Source organism: Pimephales promelas, chromosome 8 (genome assembly GCF_988280905.1).
Source record: "Pimephales promelas chromosome 8, fPimPro1.hap1.1, whole genome shotgun sequence".
NCBI lineage: Eukaryota > Metazoa > Chordata > Actinopteri > Cypriniformes > Leuciscidae > Pimephales > Pimephales promelas.
The window spans coordinates 16,095,816-16,116,722 of record NC_142776.1 but is presented as its reverse complement, the minus strand read 5'-3'; the positions used below and the strand labels follow the sequence as shown (position 1 = coordinate 16,116,722).

The 20,907-nt window shown below is 38.1% G+C and overlaps 1 protein-coding gene across 9 annotated transcripts in view; it reads right to left on the bottom strand.

Moving 5' to 3' along the window:
- Positions 1–235: 235 nt before the first annotated feature.
- Positions 236–20,907, bottom strand: part of rptor (regulatory associated protein of MTOR, complex 1) — a 402,321-nt gene continuing 381,649 nt past the window's right edge. For all 9 annotated transcript variants that reach the window (XM_089134067.1, XM_089134063.1, XM_089134065.1 and 6 more), the window contains 4 exons: positions 20,688–20,774; positions 20,474–20,590; positions 4,610–4,739; positions 236–3,313 (listed from right to left, as the gene is read on the bottom strand). In XM_089134067.1, coding sequence (XP_088990193.1) covers positions 3,242–3,313; positions 4,610–4,739; positions 20,474–20,590; positions 20,688–20,774 — 406 coding nt within the window. In that variant the 3' untranslated portion in view covers positions 236–3,241. The remainder of the gene's footprint in view (positions 3,314–4,609; positions 4,740–20,473; positions 20,591–20,687; positions 20,775–20,907) is intronic.

The following is a 20,907-nucleotide window of genomic DNA, read 5'->3' as shown; positions in this document are numbered from 1 at the left end:
TTAAATATATTATATTTTGTTATACAGAAGTAATAATAATTAATATAACATATAAACGGTTAACGCACACATACATATAAGTTAAGGCATTTTGCTGAATAAAAATGTTTATGGACATTTGTCAACTAACAATAAATAAAATAAAATAAAATAAATAAAAACTGCCAAAATTAAGAGGAACTGGATAAAAGTATGACAGAAACAAGAAAAGCAAAGAGACAAATCAACCAAACTGTACATTTATGTAACTGGTTTATTTGAATGATTTCTTCTTGTCTTTTAAACCATGGTGAAAAAGCAGTCTACAGCCATGGAAAACCCCTGATTGTTTCAATTCATTTAAATTCTTTTACTTTAACATTTTAAAACCCAAAGCAGGATTAGTAGAGCAGTTATTTCCAGTTTGATGAAGCCAGAGTACATCCCCAATTCCTCACAGCGAGCAGAAAAAAAAGGTATAATCTGATGGGAATAAACCGGGACAATTCATAAACAAATACACTGATTAAAGTGCAAAACCAAATTATCCTTTCAATGAAAACAAATGTCCAAAGGGGGCAGAGAATCCAACAAGAGACTACAAGGGACCTGAGGAAAGGTGAAGGACAAATGTGCTTTCTCTTTCCCTTCAGGCATTAATGCGAACAGAGCAAGAGAATGGCAGTCATACCATGAAATACAAGTAAAAAGCAAAACAAAACAAAACCTGAAAAAGAAGAGGAGATTAAAAGATGAAAAAATAAAACCTTATCTGGTTAAAATTTTAAATACAGAAATTCCATAAACCGGTTAAAATGAATTCCAACAATTCAAACACATTCCAAGAACTGGATTTTGGGAAGGTAAGAATTAAACATATCTGTCAGTCATCATTTTGCATCATCAGTGACATCAGGGTGCTAGAGTTGATGGACATTACACACAAGGATGTTTTACCTTCACCATCTCACTAGACAGAACAACAGATTCAGGACTGGTGTTAATTCAACTAATCAAGGAGCCAAGTTTCAAAATCATCTTTCATTTATCTATAATTTGATGTGAAGACATGAATTAAATTTCCATAACGAAGTGTAATTTAATAGTGACATGATTGTCCCAAAGGAAAATGTGTAAGAGCTATGTAAGTTTCTCAGTATTTGAGCCAGGCTTGTTTCCATCAATCACCTCACAATAAAAGTTCAGATATGCTCACAGACATTTTTACCAAAATGTGAAAGGGAAAAAAAAACAAAAAAAAAAACACTTTGATCAGAGCTTTTACCAAAATACATTTTCACCCTGACCCGCAACCCTTCTAGTTTTATCGATTGGCTAAATGAATCAGCAACTCAAAAGTTCCTTACAAATCTTACTTTAGCACTGTTTAAAGCTTTTATTCACATTATGTACTCTAAAAATGTCAAACACACTTAATATTAAAAAAGTGCACTTTAGTGATAGTTCACCCAAAAAAATATATATACAGAATAATTTACCCAAACATTTAGACAAACCTGTGTGACTTTTTAATTTTAAAATTACTGGTCCCCATTCATTTGCATTGGATGAGAAAAGAAAAGCAGTTTGGACACTTTTATCAACATCTCCTTTGTGTCCGACAAAAGGAAGGTCATACGGACGACATGCGGGTGAGTAAATGATAACATTTTCGCATTTGGGTGAACTACCACTATAGGCTTTTAGCAAACACTTTCATTTTCATTCTTGTGCAAACTGATAAAGGACTAAAGCTATCAGCAGCACAGGACAAAATCAGATTTTATGAGTACATAAAGTGCTACTATAAGAAAGACATGATACTTGTATTTGATTCCACATAATGCTGTGCCGCTATGCCAGTGGTTTTCAGTCTTGGTCCTGGGGACCCACCGCTCTGCACATTTTGTGTCTCTCTTATCTTATATTCAGTTCATAGATCCCGCACCTAATGAGCTGATGATCTGAATCAAGTGTGATATATAAGGGAGACATAAAATGTGCAGAGCATTGAGTACTCAGCACCAGGATTGAAAACCACTGCTCTATGTTTAACTAAGAGATTAGACATTCATGGAGTGACAGAGAAAGTGAAAGTGGAAACATATCAGGTCAAACAAACTGCAACAAGATAGGCTAAAAATATGAAATAGTTTGTTTTCTGTTCTGTCAACTGCACTCAATTTTCATTAAGGAAAAATTACAATTGAGATCATATGATTTTTATGACCAAATGAGTTACCCGAAGAACCTCTGGAAAGAGCAGTGTCCTCAGAAGATGGGGAGGAGTAAATGATGAAGGCGATGATGACCAAGAAAACTAAAGTTTTGGCGCTGCAAAAGTAGGTAGTGTGGCATTTCCAGATTAAAACTGAAGCTCTGGCATAATCAAATAGGGGGCTGTGTGTGTACCGAGAGAACAGAACTGTTACATATGACTCTTGAATTGAACCTTGATGTTATTGTAATGCCCATGTAGCAAAAACTTAATCTCTCTTCTTATTTTTACATTTCTGACTACAAATCTAAATCCTGATTATTTGAGCTAAAGAACCTTTGCTTAGTGTGGATGCAAATGACGGGTTATCCCTATTGTCCCTGTCCAGTGCTTTAAGATTCAGTGCTGTTGTTGAGGTGTAATGCAGCATCTGTGTACATACAGTCCAAAAAAGAGTTGATGTGAAGGGGGTTTGGCACCGTGTGTAAACATGTTAAGCAGGGATGTGCAGGGAAGGTTGTGATTGGCGAGGAGGAGTGCTGCATCGGTTTTCTATTTCTTCACACAAGAAGAAGAGCATATCCAACCGTACTTCAGCAGAGATATGAAGAGGCATGTGGTTTCAGAGAGAACCCACTGAGCAACAGGCCTTCAACGGTCAGCCTGGAACACCCAGCTTCTGGAAGTTTGTCATCTTCATAGTCTCTTGTTTTTAGGTCGATCTATCAGACTCTAGGGCTTTGAATGTAATGAGGTTAACAGTTCCAAGACAGTCAAACCCGGCCAGCATCGGCCAAACCATAAAGTTTTAAGATCTTTATATGCATTTTAATAATTTACACTCCTTTGCCCAGCCAAGTGTACAATCAATAAATCCATAATGAGAATTATCTTGAAAATAATAATGATACTAATATAGTCATTATGTGTGGGTTCAGCAGCCTTCTTTAGACATTCATCATGGTTGTTGCATATGTACAGGAAGTAATTTACATCCAGGGGGAAGGGCGGGGCAGCAATGGTTAAAGGTGAGAGGTCATGATGTTATCTGCTGAGTCTCTTCTCTGCAGAGTAGATGGACATGTAGTAGTCATTACTGCCCACGGCCAGATGAGGCTGAGGAGGTGAAAGAAAAGGAAGAGGATTATATATGTAAAGTTTTTATTTTCTATTACAGTGTTACCATAGAAATTATTTTTGTTTTGTTGGCCAATATTACAGTGGCCTTACATTACATTGACATCTGTCAATATATCATGAGGATAAATGGAAAAGTAAATACTGCTTGCATTGATTCCATTGAATTTAAATAATAATGGGAGGCATTACTGATTTAAAATTAGTATTTGGGTGGTCTTCCATAAAGCCTTAAATGTATTATTTGACCAACTGATTTATAATCTACAGCATGTGTGCTATTTGCTCATCAAGATGCTGTTATATTTATTTGTATATTTTCTTTCTTACTTTTTATTCTCCTCTATTAATATTCTTAAGTTTATCTCATTATTTGATTAGCTATGATTGATATATTTCATACTTGCCTTTAATTATGTGCTCATTGTTCAAAATGTAGCAATAAAAACATTAAGTTGGTCATGTGATTTCAACATGATTGTCACTATGAGGAAGATGAGCCCTTCTGTATAATAAAACAGCTTTTTTATCTTGAGCAATAACTATATTTAACACTGGTCAAAAGTACTATATATTTCTTGAGAGGTAAAAAAAAAAAACCTCAGTGCATCTTTAAATCTAAATTAAGTGTGTCAGTATATATATATATATATATATATATATATATATATATATATATAACTGGATCAACTGTGGCTCATCTTTAAGCTCATCAGTATCAGTAGTGATGGCAATAGCTTTTCTAAAAACAGATCTCCTTCATTCACAATTCAAGTGGTTCAAAAAACGATTCACAGATTAATTTGAAGAAAAATATTTATTTATATGCAGCTATTCATCATTATGTTTTCAAGTTATAGATTTGGGTGTTTTTAAATAAGTTTCATTCAGTTTGTTTATTTAGTGAAGTTTTACACCGTCATGCTAATTTTTATTTTAGTACTATACTGCTCTAATTGTACAAAACAAGTTATAATTTACATTTAATAATATTGCCCCTCAGGTAATATAGTTAGCTACTTTTGTGTTTTTTTTTCTTAACTAATTATGATTAAAATATATACCTGTATACCTGTCTGGTTACTGCTGCGCAGCAGGATAGTGGAGCACTAGAGACCTTATTCCCAAGAATAAGGTGGAATTTATACCACAGTAGCTTGACTTTTAACTACCTTTTAAGTGTAATTTACAGTTCAAAATAGCTTTCCCAACACTGCAGCTTATAGAAATAACAGCTTATAAGGGACAAGGTCTTCATTGAGAGTTGTGTCTTACCCAGTAAGGGTGGAAGGCCAGGCAGCTGATGGCTCCGATCCTCTGCCCCATGAAACCATCATAGTATTTAATGTTGCTGATCACATCCCCATTGGAGTTATACACAGCTATAAACTGATTCATAGAGCCACTAGAGAAAGTCAGAAAATTAGATAAAAAGGGATTAAATGAGTTACAAGCATTTCAGGACTGAATTATATCATGGACATGACATTCCTCTGCATTTTATTCAGACCATGTAACTTGATTTAGAAAAAAAAAATGGGTGGGAAATTCACACTTTGCAGTCATGTGACTACCATGGATACCTAACGGACAACAAACGCTGACAAATTAGCGACAAATAGTGGCCAGGCAGGGGAATTGCAGCCTTGCAAATTTCCAATACTACAATCAATTAACTATTTAGACCATATTTTACCGAATGTTAAAATTAGATATCAAGAAAAGATTAACATACTCGGAACGTGTGATTGATAAACAGCACCCGCTGATGTTTTCATTGCTTTGAAGCTGGCAAAGTCTCTATCAGACTTGGAGCTTGGAGATATTTACATATATCTTATAGATAATCCGTCGCCTTACACTGTGCAAAATATTAAAGCCTACATAAGTACAGATAGAAAACCTTTTTTTCCAAAAAGTGAACGAATTAACAGCGCTGTCGTATGGGAGGTGAAAAACAGGAATATCTTCATAATTGAAGCAAAGGTCCATTTGCTAATGTTTGCAGCTACACAAAGTAACATCTGTTCCATCGTGTGATGAGGTCTTCATCTGAATATGTACACCCTGTCTGCCGGCGATTGACAGCTTGAATAATAAAAAATAAAAACTTATGCCAACTGTATCATACTAGCAGGATGTCGAGCTGATGGGGCAGCGAAATGCGTATAATCCTGTTAGCAATCTGTTAGGCTGTAATGTAGTATAGCAGGGCTCAACATAAAAAGAAATCCCCACTGGCCCCCGGGGCCAGTAGATCAGAGTTTTGCTGGCCCTTTCTATATTTTGACTGGCCCTGAAAGAAATACAAGGAAAAGCACTTTTCCATTAAACTGTATTTATTGTATACATTAGGATTAATCAAAACAGTGAAGGAAGTTCAGGAATTAAGAGAGAGACCCTGGAGACATGCAAAAAATAACCTAATTTCAGCGTCCAGTAGATTATTTGTCAATACCTGCTCTCTCCTCATCTCGATCACTCTCTCTCTTTTTTCCTCAGTCTCCTCATCTTACTTATTAAAGCTAAAGTATTCATTCAAGAGCAGTGAGTGATTTTCTTTTTGCTTTAGTTGTTTGATTCGCAGTAATGTCGCAATCGTCCGCATATTAGACTGCTTCCCCTTTAAGAACGAGTGCAGATGTAAGTCTACAACTGATGCACCATATTTTCTCCCAACTATTTCCATAACTGCGTCCATTTTAGACACTGTTTAAGTGAATCTCCAAGCCAGTCATTTTGACACATTTTTGTGTACATTTGATCGTTTAGACGCGCACATGAAGCCCAAAGTATATACTTATCTCGTTGCGGTCTGTTTTGGAGCGCGCGCCGCATCGGGAACAGCATCTGTTGCGCTTTTTGTGCTTTTAATAGCTCTTTTTATTATTAAACGCGCCCCGCAATTTAGCAACAAAAGTGACTGCATTTTACAACAATCACCGATCGTGCTGATTCTGTATTAAAGTTTGAGTTAAGGAGAAATGACAGCGTGCTACTGTAGCCTAGGCTATTGCTGTGATGGTAAGGACGTTGCGCTAGATAGAATGCAGTTTTTAATGGTTTTACCTCAAATATATTCTATAATCTTTGGAAGCTGAAATCTAAAATAAAATCATATTATTATATCACAGATCTAAAGTGTAACCATAACTTGAATGTTTCTGTCCTCCGTCAGGTGTTGTGCGCGCTGTGGCACCGCGTGAGATCTCTCTCTCTCTCTCTTCTGGACTGCGCGAATAGCAAAATGCATCACAGACAAATGGTTTAATTTTATTATATATAGGCCTAGACATGGCTGGCGACTCAGCGAGATGGTTAATTTTTTTATAGCAATAATAAATGATAGCCTACATGTATTTCTCCAGTGACAGCAATAGCAATAACGTCCGAGCTTATTGATACAGCGGTCTTTCAAAATTCAGTCCCGTTTAATACCGAGTACCCATCCATCCCTACCAGGTGTACTGTGTTTTCCATGACTCGAATGTCCAGCCTCGTAGTTCTTTGGCATTTTAACATTGACACTCTTCGCGCCACACTGTGTATGACGTTTGCTGTTTGTTTTGCTGATTGCCAGTTACTGGCCCGCGCGGGCAAGTGACTGGCCAATCAACTAGCCCGACATACTCTTTTACTGGCCCCGGGCCATCGGGCCATTGCTTATGTCGAGCCCTGAGTATAGTAATAAGTGTACGGTAGTATGCATGCAAAGTACTGTACGTAATAGGTCATGTAATAAGTAATAAGTAGACGCAGTGCAACAGTAATGTGTCATTCATTCTCCATGTATTCACCTTTTCATATCATATAAAATCAAATCACGTACAGATGACAAAACACCAACTTTTGTAAGTTAAAACTGGCGACGTCCTGGCAAGATCCTTGATTAGTTTACTGGGTTTTGTTGCTACAGAACGACGTTCTTGCCCACCAGCCAGTACTTGTGACGTCACGTGCAACGTATGAATTAAGTGCAATGAGTACTGTTGCTTTAAAGTGCCCCTATTATGCTATTTAAAGGCCCTTCATTTTGTTTTGGAGGTCTCCTAAAACAGGTTTACATGCATCAAAAGTAAAAAAAAACAAACAGTTTCATTATCTCATAAGATACATTGCACATCACCACATTTTTCAATGATTCTGGAAAGACTCGATGGATGAATCAGTCTCTCTAATCCCTCCTTTCTGAGAGCCTACTCTTTTCTGATTGGCCAGATGGCCCAGTCTGTTGTTATTAGTCTACAGCATACAGCGACTGTCGGAATCTACACGTCCATTACCATAACTGAACGTCATCTCTGTCCGGAGGCTTCCTACGGCTCAGTGATTGAACTGTAATGACGATGACAGCAATTTCACAATATCAATCTGAGCGCGAGTCCGATGACGGAACATTGGAAGAACTAATAGTTATTCAACCCGAACCTCCAACGCAAGGAAGACTCAAGCAAGAGTTTCTCAGTGATACACTACTTAGTTTGAGGTACATTATGAGATGTTTCAACTGTAATTCATCACCATCAGCATTAACACGTGTATGTCCATCAACAAACCAATGTGTATATTTAAAATTAATTGCGGTGCACAAGCAGGAACTGTATCAATAACGGTGCCTATGTTCAACCAGCACTAACGTGAATGTCTGATTTAATAAACACTTGTAAAACAAATATTTATCCTTAAGTAATAAGAATGACAGACAATCTGCATTAAAGGTGCCATAGGTGATTCTCTGCAGAAACATCAGTCAAACGTTGCATTCGGTCCGAACGTTCCTGTAGCATGTGTTCCCAGTTAGTCAATGTGTGTTTTCACACCACAGCACAGGTTCTTCATGCAAACAATAATAAGTCTACAGCACGTTCCCGTTCACTGTGCAGACAGAGCGAGAATGTCAGTCAAACAGCAACAACCTAACATTCCTTCTGAACCGACAACAAGTGGCACTGGCAAAGGATCCGCGATCTATATCTTCATCAGAGCCAAGCAGACACTCATCGTGGACACCACTGATGGGCAGTAACGCGTTAGAAGTAACGCGTTATTGTAATACAATTACTTTTTTCTAGTAACGAGTAAAGTAAGGGATTACAATTGAAAAAACAGTAATTAGATTACCGTTACTTCCCCGTAAACAGCCTGCGTTACTGCGTTAGTTAACCGTGATTTTGTTTAGTCAGACTGTCTCGTGACATGAGTCGTGCGTGAATAAAAATTATGTATGAGCGCCGCGACATCAGTGAGAGACGACTAGAGCGCGGGAGAGAGCAGCCGAGCTGCCAACTCTCACACACGCTCACACGACACACCCCCGATTTCTCGCGCTGAAGTGTCAATCCCGTCGGTCAAATGCCTGAAAAGTTTATCTATAAATCTTTATCTATAAAAAGCCACATTTGTGATTTACTAGTTATACCGCAAATTAGTTAAAATCTCCCGGAATCTAGAGCGAGCGCGCATGCGAGACTGTGTTCCAAAGTCCAAACTTCGTATCGCGCGCACGACGAGGAGAGCAAGAGAGAGACTTGCGTACTATGCAGAGAGCATCCTGATCTGGAAACAGGACCCCCATTGGAGAATGTCAAAATTCTACCTCAAATCTGAGCAAGCATGTCACGAAACAGTCTCACACGTAAAACAGCAAGCCGGTACAGGAATGTGAAACTTACTGAAAAAAACCCTCAACCCCCGTCTGTCATGGCCGGTGCGGCTACATGCTGACTGTTAACTCCGAAAGAAAGAAAAAAAAAAACAAAAAAAACTTGAAGCCAAAATACGGCATGCAACAGCATTTTCTGTTTTGATCAGCTAATTTTTACTCCTCTCTGCACTTTACTGTTAAAAGACGTAAGTGTTAATACATTGTAATATAGTCATGAGCGACTTTCATGATTTTATTGTATTTTTACATCTATTCAAATGAAGGATTTTACAAAATATATTTATTTAATATGCTGGAATATGTAGAAATTTATATTAACAGAAGAGGGGCTGTCTTTTTCATTAAAATGGTGGAATGTGCAGAAAATATAGGTTTAAATGTTCAACAATTTTCTTCTAGTCTGAGACTGTTGCATTTAATTTAATTTTTGCTTGATGCAATGTGCATAAAGTTAAAATATTGAAACAAATAAAACAAGTTTAAAAAAAAGAGAATGTTTAATTTGATTACATTTTACAGTAGATGATGGAATATGCAGAAAGAATAGAATTAGGCTGAAAGGTCTATGCTTTAGCGTATTCAGGTCGTGCATTATGTTTTTGAAAAGTAACTTAGTAAAGTAACTAGTGAAGTAACTAACTACTTTTGAAAATAAGTAATCAGTAAAGTAATTGGATTACTTTCTTGGAGAAGTAATCAGTAATCAGTAACTAATTACTATTTCCAAGTAACTTGACCAACACTGGTGGACACCCTGTCATGCAAGAAATATTATTACTCGCTGACAAGTTTTGCTTGCTAAACAAACCGAAAACTTGCTGTATCTAATTCTGTTTTAAAGAATTTGTTTACGTTGGTACTGTAGTACTGTTACTAACTGTACTATAAAAAGTTCTCTCAATGGTGAATGACGCATGATATTGGTATTGTGGTATTACAAATTTATTATGTGTTTAATTTAGGTTTCCACTCCAATGGTATAAAAACTGATAAAGTTTAGTAGATCACATTTCAGCCTATGTTGAATCGTTTAGGTTGATTGGATTAGATATAGGGGATACTTCCACCTTTTGTCTTTAATGGCTCTCGGATGGCTCTTTGGAACCAGAGTTCCTGGCCACTATCCGCATTTGAATAGTTATGCTGAGTCAATTGGTTTGGTAATGCCCTCAGAGTAGGGTGTGTTCCTTCTTCATTTACATTTGCTTTGTTTCAAGAGTCTCCTCCTCAATGTAACTCCTCCAGATTAACATCTCAAGGCACAGAAAACTGCTATGCTGATGAACTGAGGTGCCTGTTGAATCATTTACATTTGCTTTGTTTCAAGAGTCTCCTCCTCAATGTAATCCCACCCTCTTTTTAAATGTATAAGAATAGTTCTGTATTCTAAGCATAGTTGCCAAGTCCGCTTATAATACTTTGGGCTTGTTTTTTTAGTAAGTTGCGTCAAAACAGCACGAGTTGTGGGTTGCGTTTTTTTTGGGCTTATTAATAAAAATATGGTTGCTTGATAGGAAAATCTGACAAGCAACTTTATTTTCTTTACATCTATGGTTACGGTTGCCGTTTTCTCAATCTCTGGTACACTGATACAGACTTTCTGCTCACAACTATAGCCAAACAGTGCAATCATTTAACATCCCGCCGAATCCGCCCCCTTGTCCCCCTCATTAGAGAAAAATATCACGTGCAGGCATGCGCAAGTCCCACGACGCTGTAATCTAAAATATGATATCATTTTCTACAATGGCTCCAAGTCAAGAAATGTTGTAGCGCTTCAGTGTTGGGATGTACTGAAGTGGAGAGGAGAACGCTGGGGAGATGATGGACAGTGCAGGGGAGGAGAGGGATGACCTTCTTTTGTAAGAAGTATGTTGGAGAATGGGTGATGGTGGAGGGAACAGTGCTAATGACATGTATTATGTATGTTAATATATTTCGGGTGATGCTAATGTCATCTATTATTTATGTTAATAAATTTTAGGTGATGGTGGAGGGAACAATGTTAATGCCATCTACTATTGATGTCTATAAAGGGGGCAGATAAATATAATAATATTATTCTTCCATCTGCTCATTTCTGATCATGGAAATGTAAAGGAAATTTCCAATGAATTGTATGTGATTGGTATAAATAATGCATTTTCATGAAAAGAATAAAGAAAGAATAGAAGAAGAAGGTAAATTTGTAATTTTTACAATGCTTTTTTGTAATAGATAAATTATCACATGCATGAATAAAAAACAGAATATACATATGGTTCAAATTATTCTATTAAGCTTGTTACGTTCCACGTGTGTGTGTGGCGTTTTGTTATTCTGTGTATATTGATGTGTTTATCACCCGTTAGTCGTAATGCTACTCATTACTCTCTCTCTGTCTCTATCGCCTGATCTCTGCCTATAGGTTGCTGGGATTGGTCGAGTCGGACGCCATTCATCCGTAAGGCGGGGCTTGGTGACTAATTGGAGGTCGTCCCAGCTGGTTAAAAGGATGTTGCGTTCATTGTCCCAGGGTCTCTCCTTTGTTGTAGCTTATGGTAGAAAACTCTGTTCTCTCTTTGTAAAGTGATTTGAGGTCACTAGCGGAATGAGAGTTGCTGTATGTGCTTTATGCGACATGTTTATCTATTTTTGAATGGGTGATATTCATTCGTGTTGTTAGCTTTTGTTTGCTTTTCGGGGAAAAGAACATAGGCAAGTATATCGCGATATACATTGTACCCGTAGCAGATAATTGTTAGAAACACCAGGTAAGAAGTGAGCGCCACCCGTTGTATTTTTGTTTTATTAGATAGTGAGTTAGGGTGCCGGATGCACCGAAGATTTCGGTTTATTTTCTACATTTTTCTTTGGTTAGATTAGGTTAGATGTAAGGAGTGTTTTGTTATCTTGTGTTCTTTCTTTTGGCGCCACTTTTGTTCTTTTCCTTTTATTGTTTGTTTGTTTATTCACCCTATCATTTATTGTATGTAGCACTGATTATTATTATTATTATTATTGACTGGACTCAATGGCTTCGGCTTACAGAAATAAATTCCAGCTATTTTTTTTCTATTCAAATTGAGTATGACATGTGTTTTCCCACCACATTCCACTTTCAGCAGTAGGCTCAATATATAATGTTGCGAGACCAACCCTAGACCCACAACGGTTCGTAACAAGCTAAATATATGTTACAGCTCCCATTAATCCTCTTGTCTTTTCCTGCTTGTCTTTTTGTCCTTTTCCATCTCTCTGATGAGGTCCGAGGATTTTCCGCTTTTTTGCTGTTCACTGATTTAAAAAAAAAAACAACCAAAAAAAAAACAAACATTTTGTTCCAAAATCATTTATACTTTTCTAATAAAGTAGTGGTTTCAGTTTCAGTTTAATATGTTGCAGGCTCATTTATTAGTAATAAATATATTGGGCTTGTTTTGGGCTTGTTTTTGAAGCTCCAGTTGCTTATTTGTCTCGTGAGAGTTGGCAACTGTGATTCTAAGTTAATCAGACTATCCTTGAGATGACTACAGCGACGCAATAAAGAACTTCTGCGTGAAAGGATACCTCAAAAGTCTCTTGGTCTGTTGTGTGGAAGAATAAAAACTTCACTACAGTATTTTGCAGTAACGTTGTTTTCAGTCTTCTGTGCTTTGCGCGTTCATGCTTTCAGGAGGCGTGGCTTTGGACGGTGATTTGTGGGGAGGGTGGGATGTACGCTGATTAGTGCTATCAGGCTAAAGTTAGCATTTTCACAGTTGTTCTTAAATAGCACATTTTAGGGATGCAAACAGCGCGCTTTTCAGCGCCTCCCACTTTTTTCATATCAGTTTGGGTGGCTTGTGTGAATCGTGCAGATCCGAAGAGATTTTTGTGGGGGGTGTCTGATTATAATTTCACCAACAGTGATTCTGGATTGCCTCCACCAAACAAGTAAATAGAAATAAGCATATCAGAACACTGTGCGCCAAAACAGCAGTATGCGCGCAAATGTGAACCACTAGTGTTTCTTCCACTAGCTCGTGGCCTGATTGGAGGTAGCTCGTCAAGGGGCCGCGCGCGAGGATAGCATTGTGCGCGCTCACTGTGCAGAAACGCGCCTGCGCGTGGATGGCATTTTGTGCGTGTATACTGTTTTTTGCCCTCGTATCCTGTGCACAAGTTGAGACTAAATAAACGCCATAGGGCTGTTCACATATTGTGTCTTTTGCGCTCTCAAGTTCGCTATTTCAAATGTAGGTGCGCTGTAAGCACCCTCATAATTGAAGCGATGTTTTTCCAGGCAGAGCGAGATGAAAACTTCAACTTTTCAGAATGCCGCAAGCGCATCACATTTCATGTGACAAGAACCAAAACCCATTGAAAGATCAGTAAACATGAAGGATCTGGGTGCGGCCAAACACTACCGGTGTTTTTCTCTTCTCTGTAAATAAATCTTGTAGCAGAGTTACAGAAAGCGTTTTTCGTTTAAGTTTTGTTTTACTAAAACTTCTTTGTCGTTGTGGAGAGCGCAGTGCATGGATGCTTAGCAACAAAAGACGCCACAGGAAAATCAGACCGAATTTTACTATTGATAATAAAAGATAAGCTAATGTGAATTTAAGGTCCAATATGTAAGAATTTTGTAATAAAATATCCAAAAATCACTTGCACAGTGTGATATATTTCCTGCAGTTGTGTACTTACAATATCCCAAAAGTCTCCAAAGTTCTTTTATTTCAGAGAAATTCCAATTTTAAATAAGTGGCCGTCCCGGAAAAAAAATGTCGCCTGTCAATAACGCAATATCCGCGCTATCCTCGGTTTCTGCTCGTACTGCCATAGCCATGACATAACCATGGCGACAGACGTGGACAACTGCGTAGTGAGTTACGTTTAGCGGCACCCAGTTCTTGTTTCGTTCAAACATAGACCATGGCAATAAGACTTTGGGACAAACAAGGAGAACTAAAATGAGGATTAATATCAGCGTGATGTTTTTGACCGTCCGAGACTGACTTCCACTCGACAGAGAGCTAGCGTCCGTGACTAATTTGGACTTGACAGATCTTCACGAGTCACGACTTTACAGCTTTATTAGACAGGTGAGCAAATGTACATAAAACAAATAAATGTTATAACGCTAGCTTGACATGTTGAAATGTTAGAATATGGTCAGTATGTTATTCTTATGTTGATCTAGCTGCTAGTTTCATATAGCAAACAAACTAAAACGTAGAATAACATTATAACTTTCAACACACATTTATATGCCGTTTAGTGTGATAGTGTAATGTTATACCAGGTGGAACAGCACTGCGTTTCCATTAATCTAATAAACTGACCTGTGTGAGTAATCCAGCACTTGCGTGTCGTTCAATAGGATGAAATTTCCTTATTCCTTTATATCCGCGGGACTCACATGTGATATATGTCTCTTATTAGAAATTGCGACCTGCTTCATACCACTGTAATGTTAAAAACGTGAATGTGTGTAAAAATGTGTTTTCTAATTGAGTGATTTCACTAATCTATAAACATGATTAGATCCATCAGCTTGACAGCAAGTCCCTTCATTCAGCTCATCACTGCGTCATAAACATACACCTTTGTTATTGTTGGAAACTGCGCCCTCTTGTGGCCAACAAAGCTACATATTGTAGCTTTAAAGGAGTAGTTCACTTTTAAAAAAACTTTTGCTGATAATTTACCACCATGTCATCCAAGATGTCCATGTCATTAATTCTTCAGTCGAAAAGAAATTGAGGTTTTGGATGAAAACACTCCAGGATTTTCTCCATATAATGGACTTCATTGGGAACTAAACGGTTCAAGGTCCAAATGAGAGTTTCAGTTGAGGCTTCAAAGGGCTTTAAACGACACCAGATGAGGAATAAGGGTCTTGGATAAAGACATGGATATCTTGGATGACATGGGGGTGAGTAAATTATCAGCAAAAGTTTTTTTTTAAAAGTGAACTACTCCTTTAATGTAAAAGTCAAGTAATTTTTTTTGACTCATTCTTTTTATAAAAATGATTTAAGGCTAAATATAGGAGGTTTTTCTTTTTATAACAGCCTTTTTTTGTGAAAAATGATTTAAAGGCTGAAATATGTGAGGTTTGTCTTTTTATAAACCTTTTTTTTTGTGTGTGTGTGAAAAATGATTTAAAGGCTGAAACACATTTACTATATGTGCCTAAGGGTGGGCCGGAGATGGCAGGGGTTGGTGGCAATGTAAGTTTCTGGATATTTCCCGCAAAGCGAGGGCTTCGATTACCTCTCTCTTTTTTGACCATACATGTGTTTGCATCCCTGACATTTAAAGGGGACATATCATGCAAAATCCACTTTTTTAGCCCTTAAATGCATTTTGTTGTATATTTGGAGTGTTTATAAGTACAGAAAAGATGAAATTATTCTCTTCAGGTGCTTCGTTTATATCTTTATATTCTGTTTTGGTCATATTTTTCAACCTGTTCAGATTTTTTCTGTTGTCTATGACGTTTTTTGAGCAAGTGCGTCACCGTATTTGCAGCGGAACTGCCAAATAAAGACATTGACTACCGGTCCAAAACTTCGAGCAATCCGCCATTATTATTCGCTCCGATTTTGTAGTCCGAGCTCAATGATGCAGAAATTACGAGAGGGCAAGTCAAAATGTTCGGTTTTTGGATGTACGTTAGTGACCTAAAGCACTTCAAGGATTCCCACTTCAACAACCTCCGCCAGTATAACACCGTGTCCTAACTACACGCGACGCGACGCCGCGACACGCGATAAAAGGTATCTTTTCCATGTTAATCAGAGTTTTTGTCCTAACCAGACGCGACGGCGACACGCGAAGTTTCTAATTTAGAAACGGTTCCTATTTCTGCGACGTCGCGGCTGACAGAATGAAGAAATTACACTGGTTATGAGTATATATAATTTATTTTTAGTTAAAAATAGGTCACTGTGCCACAAGCGATAAGGATAATTTACCTCAGATTTTGAAAGCATGTAATATAGCGTTCAAAATGAATTCTATGCAAACATACAACTGTACTTCATAACAAAATTAGTCAATGAGTATATTTTGTTAATGTTTTTAATGTTATTTCTTGATTTGATTGTCCATACCCATTTCCAATGCGAGTGCGGGCCAACAGTGCGCTTTCACAGAGAGACTCTGCTCACATCATAGGCTCACACGCTGTTCTGAATGTGTGGCATCTCACAGTCGCGTCGCGTCTAGTGTGGACAGACACACTGCTGTCGCTGGAATTTTATCGCGTCGCGTGTAGTTAGGACACGGTGTAAAGAAGGATTTGCCGATTGACTTCGTCTGAATGAGAGGTAAATTCCTTCTATCTTTGGAGATGAATATGAGGTGCCCCTAGGGACATTATTCAGAAATGCCATGCATATACATGTACTTTTCCTCTCACATACACATATGAAACCAAATTCATTCACATACTATAATGAAATGCTCACACACATACAAGTGAAATGCTTTTACACACACAACTGAAACGCTCTCATACATACAAGTAAAAAATATATACGCTCACACACACAACTGAAACGCTCACACACACAACTGAAACGCTCACACACACACAACTGAAAAGCTCTCTCACACACAAGTGAAACCCTCACACACACACAACTGAAAATATTGCGCTCACACACACACAACTGAAACGCTCACACACACACAACTGAAACGCTCTCACACACACAACTGAAACGCTCACACACACACAACTGAAATCCTCTCAAACGCACAACTGAAACGCTCACACACACACACACAACTGAAATCCTCTCTCACACACAGCTGAAATGCTCTCTCACACACAACTGAAACGCTCTCACACATACAAGTGAAATGCTTTTACAAACACAACTGAAACGCTCTCGCTCACACAACTGAAAAGCATTTCGGTTGTGTGTGTGTGAGAGCATTTCCGGTATGTTGTATGCAAGCATTTCAGTAGTGTGTGTGAGAGAGAATTTCAGTTGAAACGGAAGCACATTTCAGTTGAAACGGAAGGTGGTTGAAGTCCCCAGTCCAGTTGGTGGCAGTAGTGCACCTCAAGACGAAGAACTAGAAGCTGTAGAAAGCGTAGTAAAAACGCGCGCAGCCGCGCACCTTTCACAAAGCACCGTTCGTTCACTCGCAATCGCGCTACGTAACAGCAATGTCTGCTCAACAGCAAAGAACATTAACCGAGGCAGCGGGCTTGCTGAGCACCATATTAGCCTCAGCGGAGTCCATACGAACCCAGTTGGCAATAAGTGACCTGCAGTTGGCATTGGCACGCCGCTACGTTGGCGGGTAGGGAAGAGCGAGGCTAGGTGGCTGTCCATCGTGTCCACCACACTTGGAGTTGCAACGGTCGGTTGCTGCCCGAGTGTGGTGGCATTTGACAGGGTTCGTATGGACTCCGCTGAGGCTAATATGGTGCTCAGCAAGCCCGCTGCCTCGGTAATGTTCTTTGCTGTTGAGCAGACATTGCTGTTACGTAGCACGATTGCGAGCGAACGAACGGTGCTTTTTTTTTTTTTTTTTACTTTATTCTGAACAATACACAGGACAATAGGTACAGAGAACACTACAGATAATGTAACCTGTTCAACAAAATTAAATCAATAGTGTATAGACCAGAGGATAATAACAAATAAATTAATATAATTATAGAAGGGGAAAAAATTACAAAAAATATGCAGTTCCTTCAGGAGATGAAATGTTCTTGTAGCTTTCATGTTTTCTATTGTTTTATAATATAATTTAATGTCCAAATGAAATGCCTTAAAACAAGGTTGTGAATTAGACCATTCACATTTGTGAATATGGTATTTTCCAAGGATAATAAACAAATGAATGACAAAAATCATTTTTTTGACAAACCACAAAAGTCAAAGTAGGCCTATAGCATGACATCAAAAATATTGATTCTGATGTTTACATTCAATTTTGTAATTATATATTCTTCCAAATCAGACCAAAATTGTTTTGTGTACATACAGTGATAAAATAAATGAAAAATTGTCTCCTTATTAGATTGGCAAAAAACACAAGACTCTTCTATGTTTATTTTAAATCTTCTTAAAGTATCTTTAACAGGATAAATTTGATGCAAAATTTTAAATGAAACTTCTTTCACTTTATTATTAATACAGTATTTGTGACGAACGGTGCTTTGTGAAAGGTCCGCGGCTGCGCGCGTTTTTACTATGCTTTCTACAGCTTCTAGTTCTTCCTCTTGAGGTGCACTACTGCCACCAACTGGACTGGGGACTTCAACCACCTTCCGTTTCAACTGAAATGTGCTTCCGTTCCAACTGAAATTCTCTCACACACACTACTGAAATGCTTGCATACAACATACCGGAAATGCTCTCACACACACTACTGAAATGCTTGCATACAACATACTGAAATGCTCTCACACACACACACAACCGAAATGCTTTTCAGTTGTGTGAGCGAGAGCGTTTCAGTTGTGTTTGTAAAAGCATTTCACTTGTATGTGTGAGAGTGTTTCAGTTGTGTGTGAGAGAGCATTTCAGCTGTGTGTGAGAGAGGATTTCAGTTGTGTGTGTGTGTGAGCGTTTCAGTTGTGCGTGTGAGAGGATTTCAGTTGTGTGTGTGTGTGTGAGCGTTTCAGTTGTGTGTGTGAGAGCGTTTCAGTTGTGTGTGTGTGAGCGTTTCAGTTGTGTGTGTGTGAGCGCAATATTTTCAGTTGTGTGTGTGTGAGGGTTTCACTTGTGTGTGAGAGAGCTTTTCAGTTGTGTGTGTGTGAGCGTTTCAGTTGTGTGTGTGTGAGCGTTTCAGTTGTGTGTGTGAGCGTATATTTTTTACTTGTATGTATGAGAGCGTTTCAGTTGTGTGTGTAAAAGCATTTCACTTGTATGTGTGTGAGCATTTCATTATAGTATGTGAATGAATTTGGTTTCATATGTGTATGTGAGAGGAAAAGTACATGTATATGCATGGCATTTCTGAATAATGTCCCTAGGGGCACCTCATAGATGAACAGAGCATTTCGATAAGCTGTAAATATCGTTAATAAAAATAAAGTACTTTACTTTCTTAAAACACATGGTGGTCATGGTTTAGCAGTACCTTTGTCTTTCTTTGTTTTTGTTTTGAAGTAACGATACACGTCTTCAGTATTATTGTTTCTTGAGTTTCATTAATGGTCATTTAGCTGTGTTGTTTTCTGATGCTTTTCTAAACGTATCATATTGTCAATACAGATTTTTTTGTGGTAAGATTAGACCGTAGTCATTTATCTTGTCAGTGTGCTTGTTTTAACAAGAGAAATAGTCGACTTTCACTAATAACACAAAACAGTTAACTCACATTGTTCTGCAGGTTCGTCGTAGTCTTTATCAACTCGCTCGCTCTGGCTCGAATATGTAAGGCTTGAAGGACAAGTCTTCTGTTGTTGACATTTTATTAAAGTGTGAATAAAAATGTTTTTTGAAGGTATCGTATCGTATATCTCTAATCTCTACAACAATAATGGCCGAACGGGGGAGTTGAACTGACCGTTAACTCATCGACCTGGAGAGCGGGCGGGGTATGACGCATCTCCTTTTTATTTAAAGGGGACGCATTGAAACAGGTCGCTCAAAGATGCACATCAGAAAAGGGGTAGAAAAGGGGCTCGTGGAGCTATAATAATGAGGAATTCAGACCCAAGCATTGCAGTTATGTTTTATACAGACCACAACGGTATGATTTATATGTAAAAATGAATGATTTAAAAGCATGATATGTACCCTTTAATAGACGCAGTTTTAGGTAATAGTGGCTCACAGCTGATTAGCATTAGCAAGTATTTCAATAGAGTTCAAGACAGTAATAACGCGATTCAGCCAATTAGCCAAAAACGTACACAATATAAAACACAAAACAAAGTATTTTGAACATCAGGTAAAACATATACAGTATCATCAATAATTATTCATAGAGGTATTCTTGTGATTGTGATTCTGAGGAGCAAGCTAGTCAAAATATACTGGGCACCACTGACCCATCTTTCTTGAGCAAGCGCTTTGCAAATCCCGTGTTGAACTCAGAGATTTGAGAAGCAGTCGTCAGTAAAACGACATGCTGTGGGCTGGTAAAGTTGTTCGCGGACGGACAATGTACAACAGGTGGGCGTTATGCAAACATATCTTCTAGTGACAGAGAACCAACGTAGGACGTGACGTAGGATTCAAAAAACAACTTGTATTGGTGGTTCAGAGTCGCACCAATCACGCACTTTTTTGACTTGACTTAACTTTGCAGAGCGTTTACATTCACAAACAACTATATTACACACTGCATGAAAGGGTATATTCGAAAAGCCATAGTAGGGGCACTTTAAACAAACTGACTTTAAAAATGAGCTACAAATGTGATGCTACAAGCAGAATTATACATTTTTTAAGTTTTTTACTAAACAGCTAAGTTTTTTAACATTCGGAATGATTGTATGGATGATTGTAAGGTGCATGTGCATCTCTCACCAAGCGAATAGGTTTGCCTGTGGATGGATGTCCAAAGCTGTCAGTCCTTTCACTGTCTGCAAGATGTTGATTGATTCTGGCATCCGTGGGTCAAAAAAACGCACATCCCCATTCACACTAAAAGACAGGGGACCCAAAATGTGAACTCACTACAAAAAGAGAATAAGTTATATAATGAAGTGATTTAAATTATGTGAGACAGAAAAGCAGTTACCTGACACTGATAATATGTCCTTCGGGCTCCTTCTGCAAGTGTGCCTTCACTACCCAAGCACCATGTTCCCTATACGTCATCACACGGCTGGAAAAAAAAAAGAGATATTATAAGCCAATCATTCCCTACAAAAATTAGGAAGCATCATTGAACACTAGAGGGAGCTGGAGGAATAACAATGCACCAGAACACAGAAAAACAGTGATTAGTAGCATAGTGA